Below are 18,049 nucleotides of genomic sequence, written 5' to 3'. Positions count from 1 at the left end.
TTTTTTTGTTTTGTTAGTTTTTTTTATAAATTTGCAAAAATAACCTTTTCACATTGTCATTATGTGTAGAATTTTGAGGGAGAAAAATGTATTGATTCTTGTGGAGAGGCGGGGCCGGCAGTCCGACAGAGAGGCAGGGCACACCGGAGCCCGCTCCAAGATGGCGGCGAGGAGGCGTGGACGGCGAGCGAGCAGCGAGGCGGAGAGCGCCGAGATCGACGCCGCAATTATCACCAGATGCGTGGAGCGCTCAGTTGGGCACAATTTAATAATCCTTGTGAACTGTATAAGAGGGCGGCAGCCGCGGACGTGAGGGGGAGAGGCGGAGATAAGAGAAGGAGCCAGAGAGAGGCGGATGCAGAGCGAGAGCGAAAGAGCGCGCAAGGAAGACGACGACACCGTGACGCTGAAAAGCGAACGGCAGAGCGAGCAGGTAGAGGCGGAGCTGAAAAGCGACCCGTCCGACGACGAAGATTTATTGCAAAATAAAGAAGTCTAAACCTGCCCGCAACATGTCCTTCCTTGGTGGTCCGTGGAACCCGCATGACAGCACAAGACTGTCACATTTGGCGCCCAACCGGGAAGGACCACCAGAGGCAGGGGAGGAAGATCCCCTATGGGCTCTCATAGGCACACTCGCTGGCCTCGCGGCAAGCAGCCGACTGCAAAGTCGGCTCTTGCAAACATTGGCGGACCAGATGGAGGGGGTCGGCGAGTGGCCCCCCGAACAGGAAGAAGAACAAGAAGAAGAACAAGAAGAAGTAGACAAAGACAAAGAAGAAGTAGACAAAGAAGAAGACAAAGAAGAAGAAGAAGACAAAGAAGAAGAAAAAGACAAAGAAGAAGAAAAAGAAAAAAATACAAAGAAAAAGTAAAAGACAAAGAAGAAGGAAAAGACTGTCACAATTCTATTTTGGAATAAGGCTGTAACATATGTGGGAAAAAAGTGAAGGGCTATGAAAACGTTCCGGATGCACTGTAGTCATATGTTAGTCACTTTTAAAAGCGTCCCTCTGAGGACAGCCGTAATTGTGAAATGAAATAAAAAAGAGTTTGACACCCTTTATTTAGACAGATAGTGAACGGGCCAAAGTAAGAACTCAGTCTCTTTTGGTGAAGATCTGGATAGAGGTCAGGTTTGAGGAATTGTCACTTTTTCAGGAGTTACAGTCTGCTTGCATTTGGGGCAGTGGCCACCTAGATCTAGCATCTACAGGATGAGAGTACGTTTTTGGAAAACAAGGTTATCCTGCCTTGGCTGAGGTCTGCGCTCTACTAAGCAAAGAGCACGTCATACGATCCCTTCCCTATTTTGACCGGAGGGAATCATGGGAGTGGCGGGGATTTTTCCTGGTTGCCACTTTTGTGTTGCATAATTCACATAAAGAGGCTTTTTTCGTGTGTGTTTGATTTTTGGTGTTTTTAATGGAAACCCAGACACTTGTTTTTTCCATAGGAAAAAAGGGAGCCGCACTTTGACACAAAATGCACATTTTGTATTGCTCTCCTGCTCACAGTGACATCCAACAGTAAGGCATCACTCAGCCGGTGCCGCGCTGGCTTCCCCTCCATTATCCTGCGATCAGATGCTTAATGTTGCACGAGGCAAGAGCGATGGAGGAAGACTGGGGGTGGGGTGTACGTATGTGGCATCCTTGTGCACTTTGCAGTTTGAAATAGAATAGCCAAGCTGGCTCAAGGTGCAGACTAGTGCAGCAGTCTTTGTTTCCTGTTGCCTGTTAATATGCATATGAAAAGACGAGGCCTTCCTTGTTAGACGCACAGTGGTCTATTAGCGCGGCCTGCCACCTGCCTGCCTCCATTGACAGGACGCTGTCATTGTTGTACCACCTTAGGCTGGTGTAGGCCTGGAGCAGGGGTCGGCAACCCAAAATGTTGAAAGAGCCATATTGGACCAAAAATACCAAAAAAAATCTGTCTGGAGCCGCAAAAAAATTCAAGCCTTATATAAGTGTTACAATGAAGGCAACACATGATCTAAGTGTCTATATTAGCTATATTAGCCTACTATCAAAGGCTGACGCAAATCTTTGTCGGCAGAAATGTTGTATTTTTAATTTTACTCTACACATTTTTGCAACATTGGAAATCATTAGTAAAAATGGAAGCTTCCCACAGGATGAGATAACTTCTGGAAATTACTGGCTTAGAATGGCCAAAAGTATAGATGTGTTTTTTGATTGATTGATTGAGACCTTTATTAGTAGGTTGCAAAGTGAAGTACATATTCCGTACAATTGACCACTAAATGGTAACACCCCAATAAGTTTTTCAACTTGTTTAAGTCGGGGTCCACTTAAATTGATTCATGATACAGATATATACTATCATCATCATAATACAGTCATCACACAAGATAATCATCAGGGTGTATACATTGAATTATTTATATTATTTACAATTCGGGGTGTGGAGGGGGGGTGGGGGTGGGGGGGGGGGGGGTTAGGTTTGGTTGTTATCATCAGTCATCAACAATTGAGAACAGAGAAATGAATATTGAAACAGTGTAGGTCTGACTTGGTCGGATATGTACAGTAAGTAGTGGACATAGAGAGAGAGAGAGAGATCAGAAGGCATAAGAAAAATATCTGCATTTGATTGTTTACATTTGATTATTAACAATCCGGGGAGGGTGTTAGTTTAGGGTTGAAGTTGCCTGGAGGTGTACTTTTATTGCGGTTTTGAAGGAGGATAGAGATATCCTTTCTTTTATACCTGTTGGGAGCGCATTCCACATTGATGTGGCATAGAAAGAGAATGAGTTAAGACCTTTGTTAGATCGGAATTTGGGTTTAACATGGTTAGTGGAGCTCCCCCTGGTGTTGTGGTTATGGCGGTACTTCGGTATCAGGGAGGTGTAGCGGATTTTATAGACTAGGCTCAGTGCAAGTTGTTTTACTCTGTCCTCCACCCTGAGCCAGCCCACTTTTGAGAAGTGGGTAGGAGTGAGGTGTGATCTGGGGTGGAGGTCTAGAAGTAATCTGACTAGCTTGTTCTGGGATGTTTGGAGTCTGAGGGTTTTGGAGGTGCTAGGGTACCAGGAGGTGTGTGTCCCTGCTTAAGGAAACGGCAGGCCGTCTTCTTCTAATGCATTTATTACAATCTTTGCAAGCTGGGTAACGTTTGCTGTGGTTTGGAACAACATGGCACACAAACAACTATCAGAAATGCAGCCAATATTACATACAGATAATGTGTCATGAGACATGCAAATATAAATTAAATACACAGAGGACATAAGTAAAGGAAATTAAATGAGCTCAAATATACCAACAAACGAGGCATTATGATGCAATATGTACACACAGCGAGCCTAAATAGATTGTTAGCATCGATTAGCTTACAGTCATGGATTTACCAAATATGCCTGATTAGCACTCCAGCAAATCAATAAAATATACAAAGCTCACCTTTATGCATTCATGCACAGCATAAAATGTTTGGTGGACAAAATGAGACAAAGAAGAAATGGCATAAAGCATGTCTTTATGTGGCAGCATCGGAGAAAGTTGTATATGAAAACAAACTACGATGAGGTCAAGGATCGCTGAAATTAGTAGGACAAAACAGTGCTTGTCAAATACTTTCATCAGTGAAGCATGTATAACATCAACAGTGAGATTTCTAACATTTAGGAAGGTTTGTGTCGTGTTTGTTCCACAGAAAATATATTAAAACAAAATAAAAATTCAATTTTCACACATCTCTGAAAGAGGTCCAGGGAGCCACTAGGGTGCCGCTAAATGCGGCTCTAGAGCCCCGGGTTGCTGACCCCCGGCCTGGAGGGATGAAGGCAACAGGAAATGGCACAGCGCTCTGCGTAGGGATGGGTACGGAATCCGTAACTTTTTTCGGCACCGACCGAATCCTACCGGTGCCGTGTTTCTGTAAGGGGTTTGCACTGAGAGCGGACTCAACCAAACTACCTAAAGGTAATGTTGCAATTTATAATACCAACAAAGAAAATAACTGAAAAAAAGTTATTCCGTAAGTAAAGTAAGGCTCAACTTTTCCAAAAATATGCTAGCTTGATGCTAATTTGGCTTTGCTGGTGACATGCTACTGATTAGCATTAGCCATTTTACATGGCAATTTCAACACCTCCAAATTTGTTAATGAAAGCTACAACTAAGATGCACGTTACAGTCAAACATTTGGTGCGTAATAAGTACAATAGAACACACCATAAACTATACACTACTCCCATCTAAGATTTTGGACTTGCAACTGTAATTGCAACTTCATGTCATACTTGCAAATGAGACTCAGAAATGTTTAAAAAAACAAAACAAAGGGATGAAACAACTGGACAGCAGTTACCATGATCAGCTCATTTTTAAATGTTATCTTAAAAAACAATGAATATTTAATGACACACAAAAAAATATCGGTTTCACTTCTTAGGTGCCGGGAATTGGTACCGTATCAGTTCAAATGTGGACGGTACCCATCCCTAGCTCTGCATTAGGTAAAGACTGGGTGGAGCATGGCGGTGGTTTTTGCCACCAAGGGTTTTAGTCAAGGTGTGTAAAAAAAGTTCCAAGGATTTAAATTTTGGTTCAAATCAAGAAGTTCTTGCAGTTTTCTGCATCCGAGTTAATTCAAAGAATGACTTTTCTTTTGAAAACCTCAATGTGCTGAAACTCCTTCCTGTTTCGGAATCATATACAGTGGTACCTCGGGACACGTGTTTGATATATTAATGATATTATGAAAATCTTGGTATTGCGAAACAACGTCGGCCATTGAAATGAATGGAAAACATTTTAACATGCATGTTTTTTAAAAATAAGAATAAACTTTTAGATAGAAAATATAGTACGTGAAACAGTATAATACAATGTAATGTGATAATAATGTACAGCATTTACCTTGGAAAGCGGACTTCTGCGGCTTCTCCATATTTTCATGGGTAAATGTCTGCCGTTCATATGGTATTCTAACGTCAACAAGTGCTTGGCGGTGATATGGTACAAGTAACGTTTTGTAAGTAATGTATCGTCCTGACAGAAGCACACAAAACGTGACGCTCTTTTTAAACTTTATTGCCGACCTGAACACGCCAGCAGCAGCCCTCACAACACCGTTTGCCAGCAGCTAACACCGCTAGCCAGTAGCCACCACAACAACACAGCACTTCCTCCTTATGCACCAATGATGGTTACACTGAGCGAGGTTGCATTCGCAAACCCTCGGATTTATGAGCATCAACATTACAACACAAAATTACGTTGCATGTTCTCGATGTTCATTTAATTTCTATAATTGAAGTATTAGGCTATAATCTACAAAGAATTGCTATTGCGACATTTGGTGAACACATTTACAACAGCAGTTTCTTTCATTCAAAAATTTCGGCTCATGTTTATACTCAGCAAACTCATCCCACGGGCAGGATAAAACCTGTTTGCGGGCCTGATCCAGCCCGCGGGCCGTACGTTTGACACCCCTGAACTAAGGTGTACACCCACAGTTAAAAAAAAAAAGCCAGTGTGCTAATATTTATATTATATAAATATATTTATATAATTATATATACATACATATAATATATATATATATACATATATAATATATATATTATATATAAATATAATATTATATATATATATATACAAACAAACATATTAATATTCTCTTGAACGCATCATAATTAAATTATCCCCTCAACTCCCCCCCAAAATTGATTAACTCGCTGGAATAAAAAAGACAATATAACATACATCCATAAACATGGACGCATGTGAAAAAGTGCAATATATTTATCTGTACAGTAATCTATTTATTTATTTACATATGTATATACATTTATTTATTTTATATATATATTTATATATTATTTATATATATTTATTTATTTATATATGCACCTTATTGCTTTTTTATCCTGCACTACCATGAGCTTATGTAACGAAATTTCATTCTTATCTGTGCTGTAAAGTTCAAATTTGAATGACAATAAAAAGGAAGTCTAAGTCTAAGTCTAATTAGATTGCTAATGGTTATGCTTATGCCGCGGGCTGGTAAAAAAGTAGGCTGCACTTTGGACACCCCTGTATTAGTCTGTTTAAGTTGAATGTCACAAACTCCATAAGAACAAAAATATATTGTTCTGTTTTTGTTTGTTTTTTTACAAAAATGTTCATGTTTTTCTTTCTTTTTTTTCCAAGTATCAGTCCAGGCGCCGGCAAGTACTATTTTCTGAACAATACTCCCCCTACTAAGTACACACTTGTACACTGACATAAGTATTGCAATAGAGACACGGCACCATACCCTGACACAACCTCAAAAGGTAGAACATTTGCAGGTCAACTTGGCCCTCCCGCTCTTTGTCTGTGTCATTTTATAGAGCTGCCACACAGATGAAAGGCGGTAAATGACGGCTTTTACAGACCAGCTAAAAGGCTCTTTGGTTTTTGGGTGTGCCCCCTTTTAAAAAAAAAAACCCCTCTCAGTGTGATTTTGATTGGCAGGTGAGATAGGATGCTGTCAAATTCCAAACGATGAAGGAGGCAGCACGTTGACGTTCACCGGTGTTGTCCGTCTTTCAAGATCATCATTGAGAGACGAGTAAAAGTCGAACGTCATTATGAGGAGAAAAACGCGTCGCTGTCTTCGTTGTGTCCGGGAAGACACGCTGATGCATGTCAAGCAGCTTCCCATGTGCACTCAATGACTTGCATGTCACCCCTATGTCACATTGCCACTTGGGACAGACCATCTGTTGCACCTCCTTCCATCACGCGTGTGACATGTCGCCTTTGTTCAGCACGCTGCACATCTTCACAATGACCTCTCTGACAGGAAAAAGCAGTCAGAATTCAGAGAGGTTGGCGAGGGGAAGCGACTCGGCTATCAGTTGCCTGGTGACCAAACATAGGCTATAATTGTGGGGGGGATGTGCCATATTTTCCTCCTTTGCTTCCTCCGGTGTGTTTGCGAGCCTTCCCATTACGACTGTTTGTGTCTAACGTGAAGCATGTTGCCCACTTCCACAGCTGATAAGCAGTGATGCAGATGGGGCCATTCAGAGGGCGGGACGCTTCAGGGTGGAGAATGGCTCCACAGATGAGGTACAAGCAACATATACTTTTTCATACACTCTAAATGTGCAACCATTCACTCTTTTTCAAGGCACAACATCTACTTAGCTGGGCATGCTTTTCCACTGGCAAACTCAGGTACTACTTGGTCCTATGAGAAACTATTTCTACTAGTTGAGGGTCAGGGTTCACATGCGCCAGGCCTTGGCCAGTGGCCTTTGCTTCTTCTTTTAGCCTTAGCTCGTCACTTTTGCCTTTTCCTTTTTACCTTAGCATTAGCGTTTCACCTTTGCGTTTTCCTTTTTACCTTAGCTTTAGCTTGTCACCTTTGCGTTTTCTTTATGTCTTAGCTTTAGCTTTTGCCTTAACCTGTTACCTTTGCGTTTTTCTTTTGGCATAGCCTTATCCTTAGCCTTAGCTTGTTACCTTTGCATTTTCCTTTTACCATAGTCTTAGCCTTAGCCTAAGTCTGTTACCTTTGCGTTTTCCTTTTACCTTAGCCTCAGCTTGTAACTTTTGCATTTTCCTTTTGCCTTAGCCTTATTCTTAGCCTGAGCTTGTTTCCTTTGTGTTTTCCTTTTAGCTTAACTTCCTTGGTTTAGCCTTAGCCTAATCCTGTTACCGTTGCGTTTTCCTTTTGCCTTAGTCTTATCCTTAGCCTTAGCTTGTTATCTTTACATTTTCCTATTGCCTTAACCTTGGCCTGTTACCTTTTTGTTTCATTTTGTCTTACTCTTAGCCTGTTACCTTTGCGTTTTATTTTTGCCTTAGCCGTTGCCTGTTGCCATTGCTTTTTGATTTTTTCTCAGCTTCAACTTTAGCCTTAGCCTGTTATATTTGCGTTTTCCTTTTGCCTTAGTCTTAGCATTATCCTTAACCTGTTACCGTTGTGTTTTCCTTTTGCCAGAGCCTCAGCCCGATGTCTTTGATTTTAAATGTTGTCTTAGCCTGTTTACCTATACGTAGCCTGTTGCCTTTGCCTGTGTTTCAATTTGTGCAGGTCCAATTTGGTATACTATGCTGTGCACTTATTTCCATAGAGCACATATATACATTTCTTCTCCAATAGACTAGCAAATTTGCGGTTACTATTCCGAAGTTGAAAGCCGCAAACCGGGAGAAATGGGGCTAAGCTGAGCCAGTATTGTGCAGTGGAAAAGTATTAGTATTAGACTGGGTGTCCCGCATTATCATAAAAATAGGCTTTTTTTTCCCCAAATGATGACAGTGTGTTTGTTTTTGGTGTGTAATAAACAGACTTTGGACCACACCCCTGGTACCTGGAGGAGAACCGACGTCCATCTGGAGAATCCCGAGTACCACACAAGATGGTTCTTTAAATACTTTCTGGGAAAAGGTCAGTGTAGCTGTGTTTAAACTCTTGAATCCAAAGATGTCTGCACATAATCGGGAGGGAAAAGTCAGGCGGGAGCAACAGAGTCCCTTGCGCCAGCCAGTGCCGAGCCAACTCTGGCAGAAACTTGGCTGGCTTCTGCTTGGACTGCAACTGAGCCATCTGCGTCTCACGGCCTGAACAAAGCTGACTACATTGTGCAACACGACGTATTAGCGAGCCTTTACCATCAGTCGAGGCAGCCAATGACAGCAATTACTTATTTGGCTTTAGGAGACAGAGAACAGTTGTACTCAACAGATAAACCAGGATTATCGATACAGGAGGAATCCCATCTTCAATTTGGATTATCTGTTACATGCTGATGTTGCCTTGTTAGCCAAATAGATGTGAGGGTGAACCCACATTCACACTTTTGTGTATGATCCTAAATTGCCAGAAACCGTCTGTATTCACACTATCTGCTCCCCTTCAGTCCATCAGAACTATGTGGGCACGGATGCAGAGAAAAACCCCTTCTACCTGTCAGTGGTGCTCTCAGACCAGAACAACCAGCGAGTGCCGCAGTATCGAGCCATCCTGTGGAGAAAAACGGTGAATTCAGTCAATGAATGCCCTGACCTGTAGCGCTCCTTGGGTGTCTTCACAAGCACCCTTTAGTGCTTTTGTGCACATGTTCCTCTGTGGAACGTATTTTTTTCATCAAAGATTTGTTTTTGAGTCATCACCATGCATGTAGGTGTGCGTGAGATGAATCAGCTTTTAGTCCCTGCATCTAAATATGGCCTTCATCTAATTAGTTACCTCAACTTGTATTGTCTTGTTTATCAGCGCTACATCTGATGTGTTGCAACAAAAGGAATAACAAATGATTCTTCTTGTGTGTTGTTGTGTGCACAGGGGACCTTGAAGATCAGCCTCCCCTACAGCCCGACCAAAACACTATCAGTCAAGTCCATCCTGAGGTGGGAAGAAGCTCATTTTAAATGCGTTTCTTTACAGGAAATAGAGATAAACTCTTTCAGGGTCAAACTGTGGCCATCATCATATGTTTATTAAAGAAATCCTATCCTGTATTTCTTATGTACAGTCGTGGTCAAAAGTTTACATACACTTGTAAAGAACATAATATAATGGCTGTCTTGAGTTTTCAATAATTTCTACAACTCTTATTTTTTTGTGATAAAGTGATTGGACCACATATTTGTTGGTCACAAAAACATTCATGAAGTTTGGATCTTTTATGAATTTATTATGGGTCTACTGAAAATGTGACCAAATCTGCTGGGTCAAAAGTATACATACAGCAATGTTAATATTTGGTTACATGTCCTTTGGCAAGTTTCACTGCAATAAGGCGCTTTTGGTAGCCATCCACAAGCTTCTGGCAAGCTTCTGATTGAATTTTTGACCACTCCTCTTGACAAAATTGGTGCAATTCAGCTAAATTTGTTGGTTTTCTGACATGGACTTGTTTCTTCAGCATTGTTCACACGTTTAAGTCAGGACTTTGGGAAGGCCAAAAACAAAAACAAAATACAACATAAATTATTCTGTGACAAATGACAATTAAATTAAATGTTTCTAATAGAAATTATTGTAATTATTTATTTTAAATGTATTACATTATATGTGCTGAGCGCTCAAAAGTAAGTACAACTATGTCAGCCAAAGACAAATACAAGCAAGTCAAGTCAAGTAGAACTGTACACTGTGCAATTTTTCAACCATCAACTATAAAAAATAACCATTATTTGGCAGAAAATTAAGCATATCTGCATTTTTGGAAAGTATATGCGATATTTGTGACTAATTATGGTGTCTCCAGCTATGGAGAACACCTCTTAGGAAGGTGGCGTGCCAACTGCCGGTCTGAAATCGTCTTGTCATGTGATGCATGAAAAACGTTTGGAGTTAATAAAAGAATGTTTTAACATTGCATTTTAACAGTGTTAGTTACCTGCAGTAACATTAGACAACGTATTTCATTTCCATCTCAGAGGGAATTGAAAATGTGTTATGATGTGTCCGCTAACGTTTCTGCAAGTATTTTTCAAAATGTGATGCAATATGCACTTTGCAAGTATTGCAAGTTGCCCTGTGGTCATCCTTTCTTGTGAATAATCCTAACGTCTGTGCTGCTGATCGGCGCCTCGTGTGGTGACGTCATGCGTGCCCACAGGCGCCGATATGGGAATCGTTAACAAAACTGTTAAATGATTCCCTTGGAGCCAATTCTCAACCGCTTTTCGATTCCCAAGTAGGCGTGGTCAGGGGAGGAGAAAAATGCAGATTTACCCTGCAGACAACTTGATATTTATAGAGTATTTGAATACAATAGACATAATAAAGTGCCCTAGCCCAAATGCCCTAGCCCAAATGTGTTCACCCTGCAGGTAATTTTTCCAATTTGACCTGTATCGGATGTTTTCATGTCGATGTGAACAGTGTGATTCAAAATGTTTCAAATGCGACACAGGCCTGTTACGTATGTGGATATAAATCGGATATGTATCCGATGGGACTGCGGTCTGAGCGTGCCGGTCGCATTCATCGAACAGAGATAAGGGTCATAATTCTTTATCGAAATAGACAGTTTCAAAATAAATAACTGACAAATGAGCAGTAAACAGGCGGAAATCAAATATTTTAGGAACTGGCGTCAATGTTTCATCCATCCTGTCTCCAACTGAGCGCCCACGCGCTCTTGGGGGAAGACATCAAAGCCAATGCCCCGCAAACTGCGAGGGCCAAAATGCCTGCCCTCTACCCTGTTAATCTTCTACGCGCAAAAATTCAATTCAGAAAATGTTGACTTGGGTTGCACAAAATCCTTGAACTGAGACCTACCTCAATTGGAGCCGTGTTTAATTGGGTGATGTCATGACGTCATGTCTGAATTCGGGTTCGTTTGCATTCACATTAGACATCGCATTTTGTTTTGTAATGTGATCGATTACATAAAAAGATTGGAATTGACCAAAAAGAATCTGAGTTGTACGTCCCACTCTGCAGTGTAAACGAAGCCAAAGTCACATTTCACATTTTGAACCGTCATACAAGTTAGTGTATAATGATAAAAGAACCTATGTTTACTTTGAGTGAGTGCGTTTTATTCAAATATTTTGGCAAAATGTTTTGCTGCATTATTTTGGCTTTGTCTGCGATGTAAGCGCACTATCACAGATGGGCGTGGGTTACAAACGGTGAAGCGACTCCTCTGCTGTGTCAATTTGCATTTTTCAGCGCGTGCCCTCAGGCTGTCTTCTGTCTTCCGTCGCTCCTCGCTGTGCTCCTCTCTTTCTTTCTTCTCCTTAATGTAATTACATCCTTGTCTGTGTAATGCCAGCGCAATGAACATGGACAGGTTCGAGAGGGGCCCCAGGGAGATCCTCAACCCTGACATTCAGAAGGTGAGCGCCCTCGGGATGAAATGTAGCACGGTGTCATCGTCTTGAGCCGGGCTGAGCAAGAACACCTTTTGCTGTACGGTACATCCTCTGGCCATCGGGTCATCTCTGTTAACGAATAACCTTTTGTGTCGTCTTCTTCCTTCAGGATCTGCTGGTGCTAGAAGAACAAGAGGTATAAGACGATACCTCTCTTGTACATTTGGAAATAATTTTTATCCAGAAGTTGATCTTTGATGTGTGTTGTTAAAATGATAATGGGAACATAGGTGCTATTGGTAGGAAGTTGGTTAGCCATGTTAGCTAACTCCTGGCTGGCTCAAGTCAATTAGATCAGTGTTTCTTAACCATAGAGGCACACCAGAAAATATGTGTCCGCATGGGCTGCAGCGGTACTCAGTTGTAATACACTTTTTCTACCACTTGTGGCAGTAATGACAATCTCAAACAAACAGAAGAGGTCCGGCGCTAAAATCATAGAGAAGTTTCCTAAGCGCAATAATTATGACTAAAGCTGTATTTTCATTTGCACTTTAATTTTTTTGACAGTTTAGTTAAGAAAAATATTAATTTGGTTAATTTATTCTAGCACAACATAATTGTATGTAAATGTCATTCCCTTCCTATGCAGTATTCTTGGTTGGAACTTGTTTTTCTAATCAGTCTGACGTAAGACTCATGTTTATTTGCTAAATATGGTTGATAAACACATGGTTTTGTATCATTTGACAAGGTAAGCGAGATATAATTATTCAATACGTTAATAATCAAAAATACGATCACTAATTCAGTGTTATTTTTGAGTGGGCCCAGGTCCCTATGTAATGGAAAAGTGGGGCCCCGAGGTCAATAAGGTTAAGAACCCCTGAATTAAATAACATTTATTGTAGAAGAAATACAGTAACATCCCCGTTATTTGTGGGGTTATGTGACCAACACCAACCGCAAATAGTGAAGCAATGCAAGTAATTTAGATGCTCGTAAAAATGTCCACCGTTTATAGTTTTCCGAACTATAAACCGTTCCCACAAAATTTTAGAAGAAAAAAACTATAAGCCGTAGGACAGTATTACAGTACGTTGTGAAGTTATACAACACAATAATATTGTGTGTTTCCAAACGGTGTCTGTAACACGGCAGTAAAACGGGTGATCAAACAAAACAGAAGTCATCTGCATGGACCCACTAGCTGCAGACTGAATAACTCCACGGTGACGTTTTGGTGAATTTACGAAACTGCAACAATACAAAAAAATAAAAGTTATTAATACTAACACAGACACTCGAAGACGTGTTAGCATATTAGCTTATGCTAACGACGCTAGCGTCATTACACTACAATAGCATGTACAAATATGCATGAAAACACTCCTACAGACGTCACACATGGGACGGATTAGTACGTATGAATTGTTTTAGTTAAACTGTGAAACTTACAAACGTTGATTGGAGTGATGAATGAAGACTCTTTTCGAGCAGAAGCGCTATGGACGGTTTTACTTAAGGTTTAAGGCATTGAAACAGGAAGTACATTTTCAACCCGCAACATCTGCAGTGAGCGAACTCGTTTAAAAGATGCCCCCATAGTACAAACAATAACACACTGGTGTGCTTGGGTTTAATGAAAACTATTGAATACAAAACATTATGGCAATTATCCAATTAAAAAATCATAAATTAGCTGCACCGTTTTATAAGCCGCAGGCTAAAAGTGTAGGAAAAAAGTAGCGGTTTATAGTCCGGAATTTACAGCAGTTTTGACACTCTAATTAAGTCTGGATTATGTTACTGTCTCAATGTGCCACTAAACGCTACGCAACTGGGCTCCTACCCCTCCAAAGACTTGTGCTAGCTTGACATTGAAGTTCTCTGTAGTTATTGTAATTATTAACATAGAGTCAGCTCCAATAATCTTCCTTACTTCTCTGTAATTGCCATTTACTCACGATGAAGGAAGCTAACAAGCTGAATGGCACACTTTTTCAACGCATTTTAAATCAAAATATCACAGATTTACGGTTGGTGAGATGTGTTTTCTGTGGGAAAAATGCCAATTTTTGACACTCTAATCAAGTCTGGATCATGTTGCAATGTCAGTGGGCCACTATACCTTTGTGCTAGCTTGTGCCATTCATTTTATGTATTGTCAACCTGTTTACGAAAAACTCTTTAGAATTTATGCTAAAATACTGGCAGCTGTATTTGCCAAGAATTTACCATAAAATAAATTAGGGCCCATTTTAGTGTTGCCAATCAGCCTATCCCCAGGCTCATGTCCTTAGAGGTGGGAGGACCCGGAGAGACCCCAGCAGTCACGGGGAGAACATGCAAACTCCACACAGAAAGACCCCTAGCCCGGGAAATCGAACGCAGTACCTCCTTGCTGTGAGGCACGAGCGTTAACCACTGCTTTACCATCCTGCCCCGTCACCAATACTAGTATTTGCAAAATACCTGTGTTTCCGAGAGCGGTACACAAGGATTTTAACTTGAAAGTATTTGTACAACCTTTCACTGGACAACTCACAACACGGCCTTCCGTAACATGTTCCTTCAAGTGAGCTATTAAAAATTAGCCTTAAACGCGCCGTATCTGTTAAATAGCTGCTTGCAAGCAATTCCAACACACTTAAAGGCACAGCGTTTGCAATGAAGCACATAGACTAAACCCCTCAATGTCTGAAACCACTTGCCGCAAAAACACAACAAAAAACATGTTGTCAGCCAAAAGTTAACCACGCTTATGCTATAACACAAACCCCTAAAACAATGAAGGTCTGCTGTAAATTTAAATGTACAATCTGCAAAATGTTTAATAGAGACAGAATAATACTGTGAAGTAATTGCATGCTTGTGACATTACAGTATTCGCAAATGCATTGTACAATTTTTCATAATTTTCACAGTAAAGTCATGTGTTTTCTATGTATTACAACCACAGTCATTTAGGTTATCTACTGTTTCTTGGCTTGCAGGAATCCACTACATTTACTACTGTGATGAACTATTTTTGATTTTACAGTGTTTTACTCTTGCTATTTAACACTTGCTAGTTGTAGTTTTTACGGTATTTTTTTTTTACAGCGTACCATCTCTCCTTAATTGCTTTTCACCTGCGAGGAAGAAAGCTAACAAAGCCAACATTTCGTTATATCGTTCATGTATGCTTTATTATTATGATGTACATTTCATGCTTTATCATGTATTTATAAATAATACGGACTTACGGTTGGCAAGACGTGTTTTTTGTGAAAAAAAAAAGGATTATTTTTTTAGAGAAAAATCATTAATGGCTGGGTTTTCCTACAAATAACAACATTTGACTAATAATACGGGACATGAATGCTGAATCACGAATATGCTGGGATCCACTGTACCGTTAAAATAATATGACATTTCTTCAGGGCTCCGTCAACTTTAAATTTGGTGTACTGTTTGCCAAAGACGGACAACTCACAGATGATGAGATGTTTAGCAACGGTAAACGTTTTTTTATTTATTTTTTTATCTATCACTGTTGTCAACATAGGACTATTTCCGGCACGTAAAGTTGTGTGTTTCTGCTTGTAGAAATGGGCAGCGAGGGCTTTGACAAGTTTCTCAATCTGCTGGGCGACTCCATCACGCTGCAGGGATGGGCGGGCTACAGGGGAGGCCTCGACACCAAGAGTAAGTTGCCAAAAACGGCCTCCATTTTCTGGTGTGTTTGTGCACAGTCAGCAGGCTAACATTACATCACTCCATTGTCAGATAAAACTTTTGTTTCATTCATTTGCACTTTTTTGGGTATTTTGCCTATGAGTCACCATCCCTATGTGAATTATTTTACAACATATGTATTGTGAGTCGTAAAATATGGCAAGTACGAGGTTGCTAACAATGAAGCTATTAGGAGTACTCTATTGCGCCCATAAAGCTTTTTTAAAAAAAACGCCAACAATACTCCATTTACATCTCATGACCTGAATATTAACCAAACATTAGCGATATTGTTATTATAAGCACGGGCGCAGACAAACTTGTTTTTAGTGGCGCCATGATCACAGAGAGCTAACTAGTTTGTGTTGCTCTTTTGACATACTGAGCTGCTGCTGCATCGCCTCTGAGTTGGTAAAAGTTAATTCTAGATTATAAATCATGCCTATCACCTGGATAGTAGAAGGTTGTGGCCATAAACCGAGAGGTTGGTCAACTTTGACATTCCACAGTAGGTAAATGATTCATATGGCCCCATTCCTGGGTGGATCCCACATAGGAGAAAGGTGGGCGGCTAATAATTTTTGAAATGCAGTCTGCTGAAAATGATGGAAAGCACCACTCTACATAGTAGGGCTGTGAATCTTTGGACATCAGATGATTCTATTCGATAAATTATTTGATTCAGGGTCGATTCTCGATTCAAAATGCATACTTTTTAATAACATTCAGTAGCAGTTCTATGATTAACTACATTCCTCCATAAAATAGATAAACAGCTCTGCTCAATTTCTATATTAATTAAAAGAAAACTGGTTTTGTTTAATAAAATGCTTCCCATACATTTTATAAAGTCAAATACAAATCAAAAAAGATCGCAAAAAGCCGCTGCCTGACCAGGGCTCAGAAAACCTGCAAAGACTCCTCCCACCCCCACCAAGGACTGTTTTCACTGCTGGACTCTAGAAAGAGGTTCCGCAGCCTCCGAAGCAGAACCTCCAGGTTCTGTAACAGCTTCTTCCCTCAGGCCGTAAGACTCTTGAACGCATCATAAAAATCCCCTCAACTCCCCCCAAAATGGATTAACTCGCTGGAAAAAAAAAAAGACAATATAACATACATCCATAAACGTGGACGCATGTGAAAAAGTGCAATATATTTATCTGTACAGTAACCTATTTATTTATTTATATATGCACCTTATTGCTTTTTTTATCCTGCACTACCATGAGCTGATGAAATGAAATTTCGTTCTTATCTGTACTGTAAAGTTCTAATTTGAATGACAATAAAAAGGAAGTCTAAGTCTAAGTCTATTCCTGGGTGGATCTCACATGGGAGAAAGGTGGGGGGTTAATAATTTTTGAAATGCAGTCTGCTGAAAATGATGGAAAGCACCACTCTACATAGTAGGGCTGTGAATCTTTGGGCATCAGACGATTCTATTCGATAAATTATTTGATTTAGGGTCGATTCTCGATTCAAAATGCATACTTTTTAATAACATTCGGTAGCAGTTCTATGATTAACTACATTCCTCCATAAAATAGATAAACAGCTCTGATCAATTTCTATATTAATTAAAAGAAAACTGGTTTTGTTTAATAAAATGCTTCCCATACATTTTATAAAGTCAAATACAAATAAGGCAACAAGAGAAGTATGCCACACTTCTATTTTCTAAAGTATATGTGTACAGCAGATATAGATCATCTACATCAACAATATGATTTGTCTGAGTGGCTGGACAGGACAAAAGAAAATAAACAAAAATTTAAATCGATTTTTTATGTTTTATTTATTTTTTTATCGAGTAGGAATTGTTACAAATAAGAATCGCGGTTAATCTGAAAATCAAAATTTTTTGGACCCCCTCCACTACATAGCAACTGATGGTGTGGTCAAAGTTGGAATTGCCACAAAATACATTTTAAAATGTATTCAGCACTATACTGCCATTTGGCGGTTAAAGTGGATAGTCCACCCCCTCAATTTGTCACGTTTCATATGTCTGGTAAACCTTGATGAATGGGACCATACGAATCCCCTTACAATATGTCGACAAAAAGATGCTTGTTTGCGGTACCTTTTTTTTTTTTTTTAAACCTGCGTGAGATTTATGATTTATTCCTTATCTACGTGGGAAGATAGAAACATCCCATCAGTCGGCATCCCAGTGAGAGCAGACATTGTACGGTAAGTGAACATTTTGTTCATAGTTTGTATTTCTTGTTCAGCATTATAGTAATACTGCTGCATGATGCCTAGTGTTTGTTGTTGAAGGGAAAAAACGAACAGTGTGATGCGTGTCCTCAAAAAGAGGGGTTGGCAACCTTTAGCATACCAAGAGCCTTTTGAGCCTATATCCTACCAAATAAAACCCACCTCGAGCCGCAAACTCTTTTTGAGCCCTGAAATAACGATAACGCTACTTATAGTTTTATTGCGCTTATGCTATCGCATTTATGAAATTAAACACTCGACAAAAAACGACTCACCAAGTATTTTTGCTCTGATCAGCT

At 40.1% G+C, this 18,049-nt stretch overlaps 1 protein-coding gene across 6 annotated transcripts in view; it reads left to right on the top strand.

Annotated features, from left to right (window-relative positions):
• Positions 1 to 18,049, top strand: part of garnl3 (GTPase activating Rap/RanGAP domain like 3) — a 145,947-nt gene that overhangs the window by 87,083 nt on the left and 40,815 nt on the right. For 5 of the 6 annotated variants that reach the window (XM_061931809.1, XM_061931805.1, XM_061931807.1 and 2 more), the window contains exons 3-10: positions 7,023 to 7,097; positions 8,325 to 8,424; positions 8,897 to 9,015; positions 9,322 to 9,386; positions 11,771 to 11,834; positions 11,980 to 12,006; positions 15,236 to 15,311; positions 15,402 to 15,500. In XM_061931809.1, coding sequence (XP_061787793.1) covers positions 7,023 to 7,097; positions 8,325 to 8,424; positions 8,897 to 9,015; positions 9,322 to 9,386; positions 11,771 to 11,834; positions 11,980 to 12,006; positions 15,236 to 15,311; positions 15,402 to 15,500 — 625 coding nt within the window. Of the gene's footprint in view, positions 1 to 7,022; positions 7,098 to 7,158; positions 7,206 to 8,324; positions 8,425 to 8,896; positions 9,016 to 9,321; positions 9,387 to 11,770; positions 11,835 to 11,979; positions 12,007 to 15,235; positions 15,312 to 15,401; positions 15,501 to 18,049 lie in introns of those variants that run through there. The other variant, XM_061931808.1, reaches the window with a different exon arrangement.

Source organism: Nerophis lumbriciformis, linkage group LG39 (assembly GCF_033978685.3).
Source record: "Nerophis lumbriciformis linkage group LG39, RoL_Nlum_v2.1, whole genome shotgun sequence".
Classification (NCBI taxonomy): domain Eukaryota; kingdom Metazoa; phylum Chordata; class Actinopteri; order Syngnathiformes; family Syngnathidae; genus Nerophis; species Nerophis lumbriciformis.
Note: the sequence above shows the minus strand (reverse complement) of the source record. Positions and strands in the feature narration are given on the sequence as shown.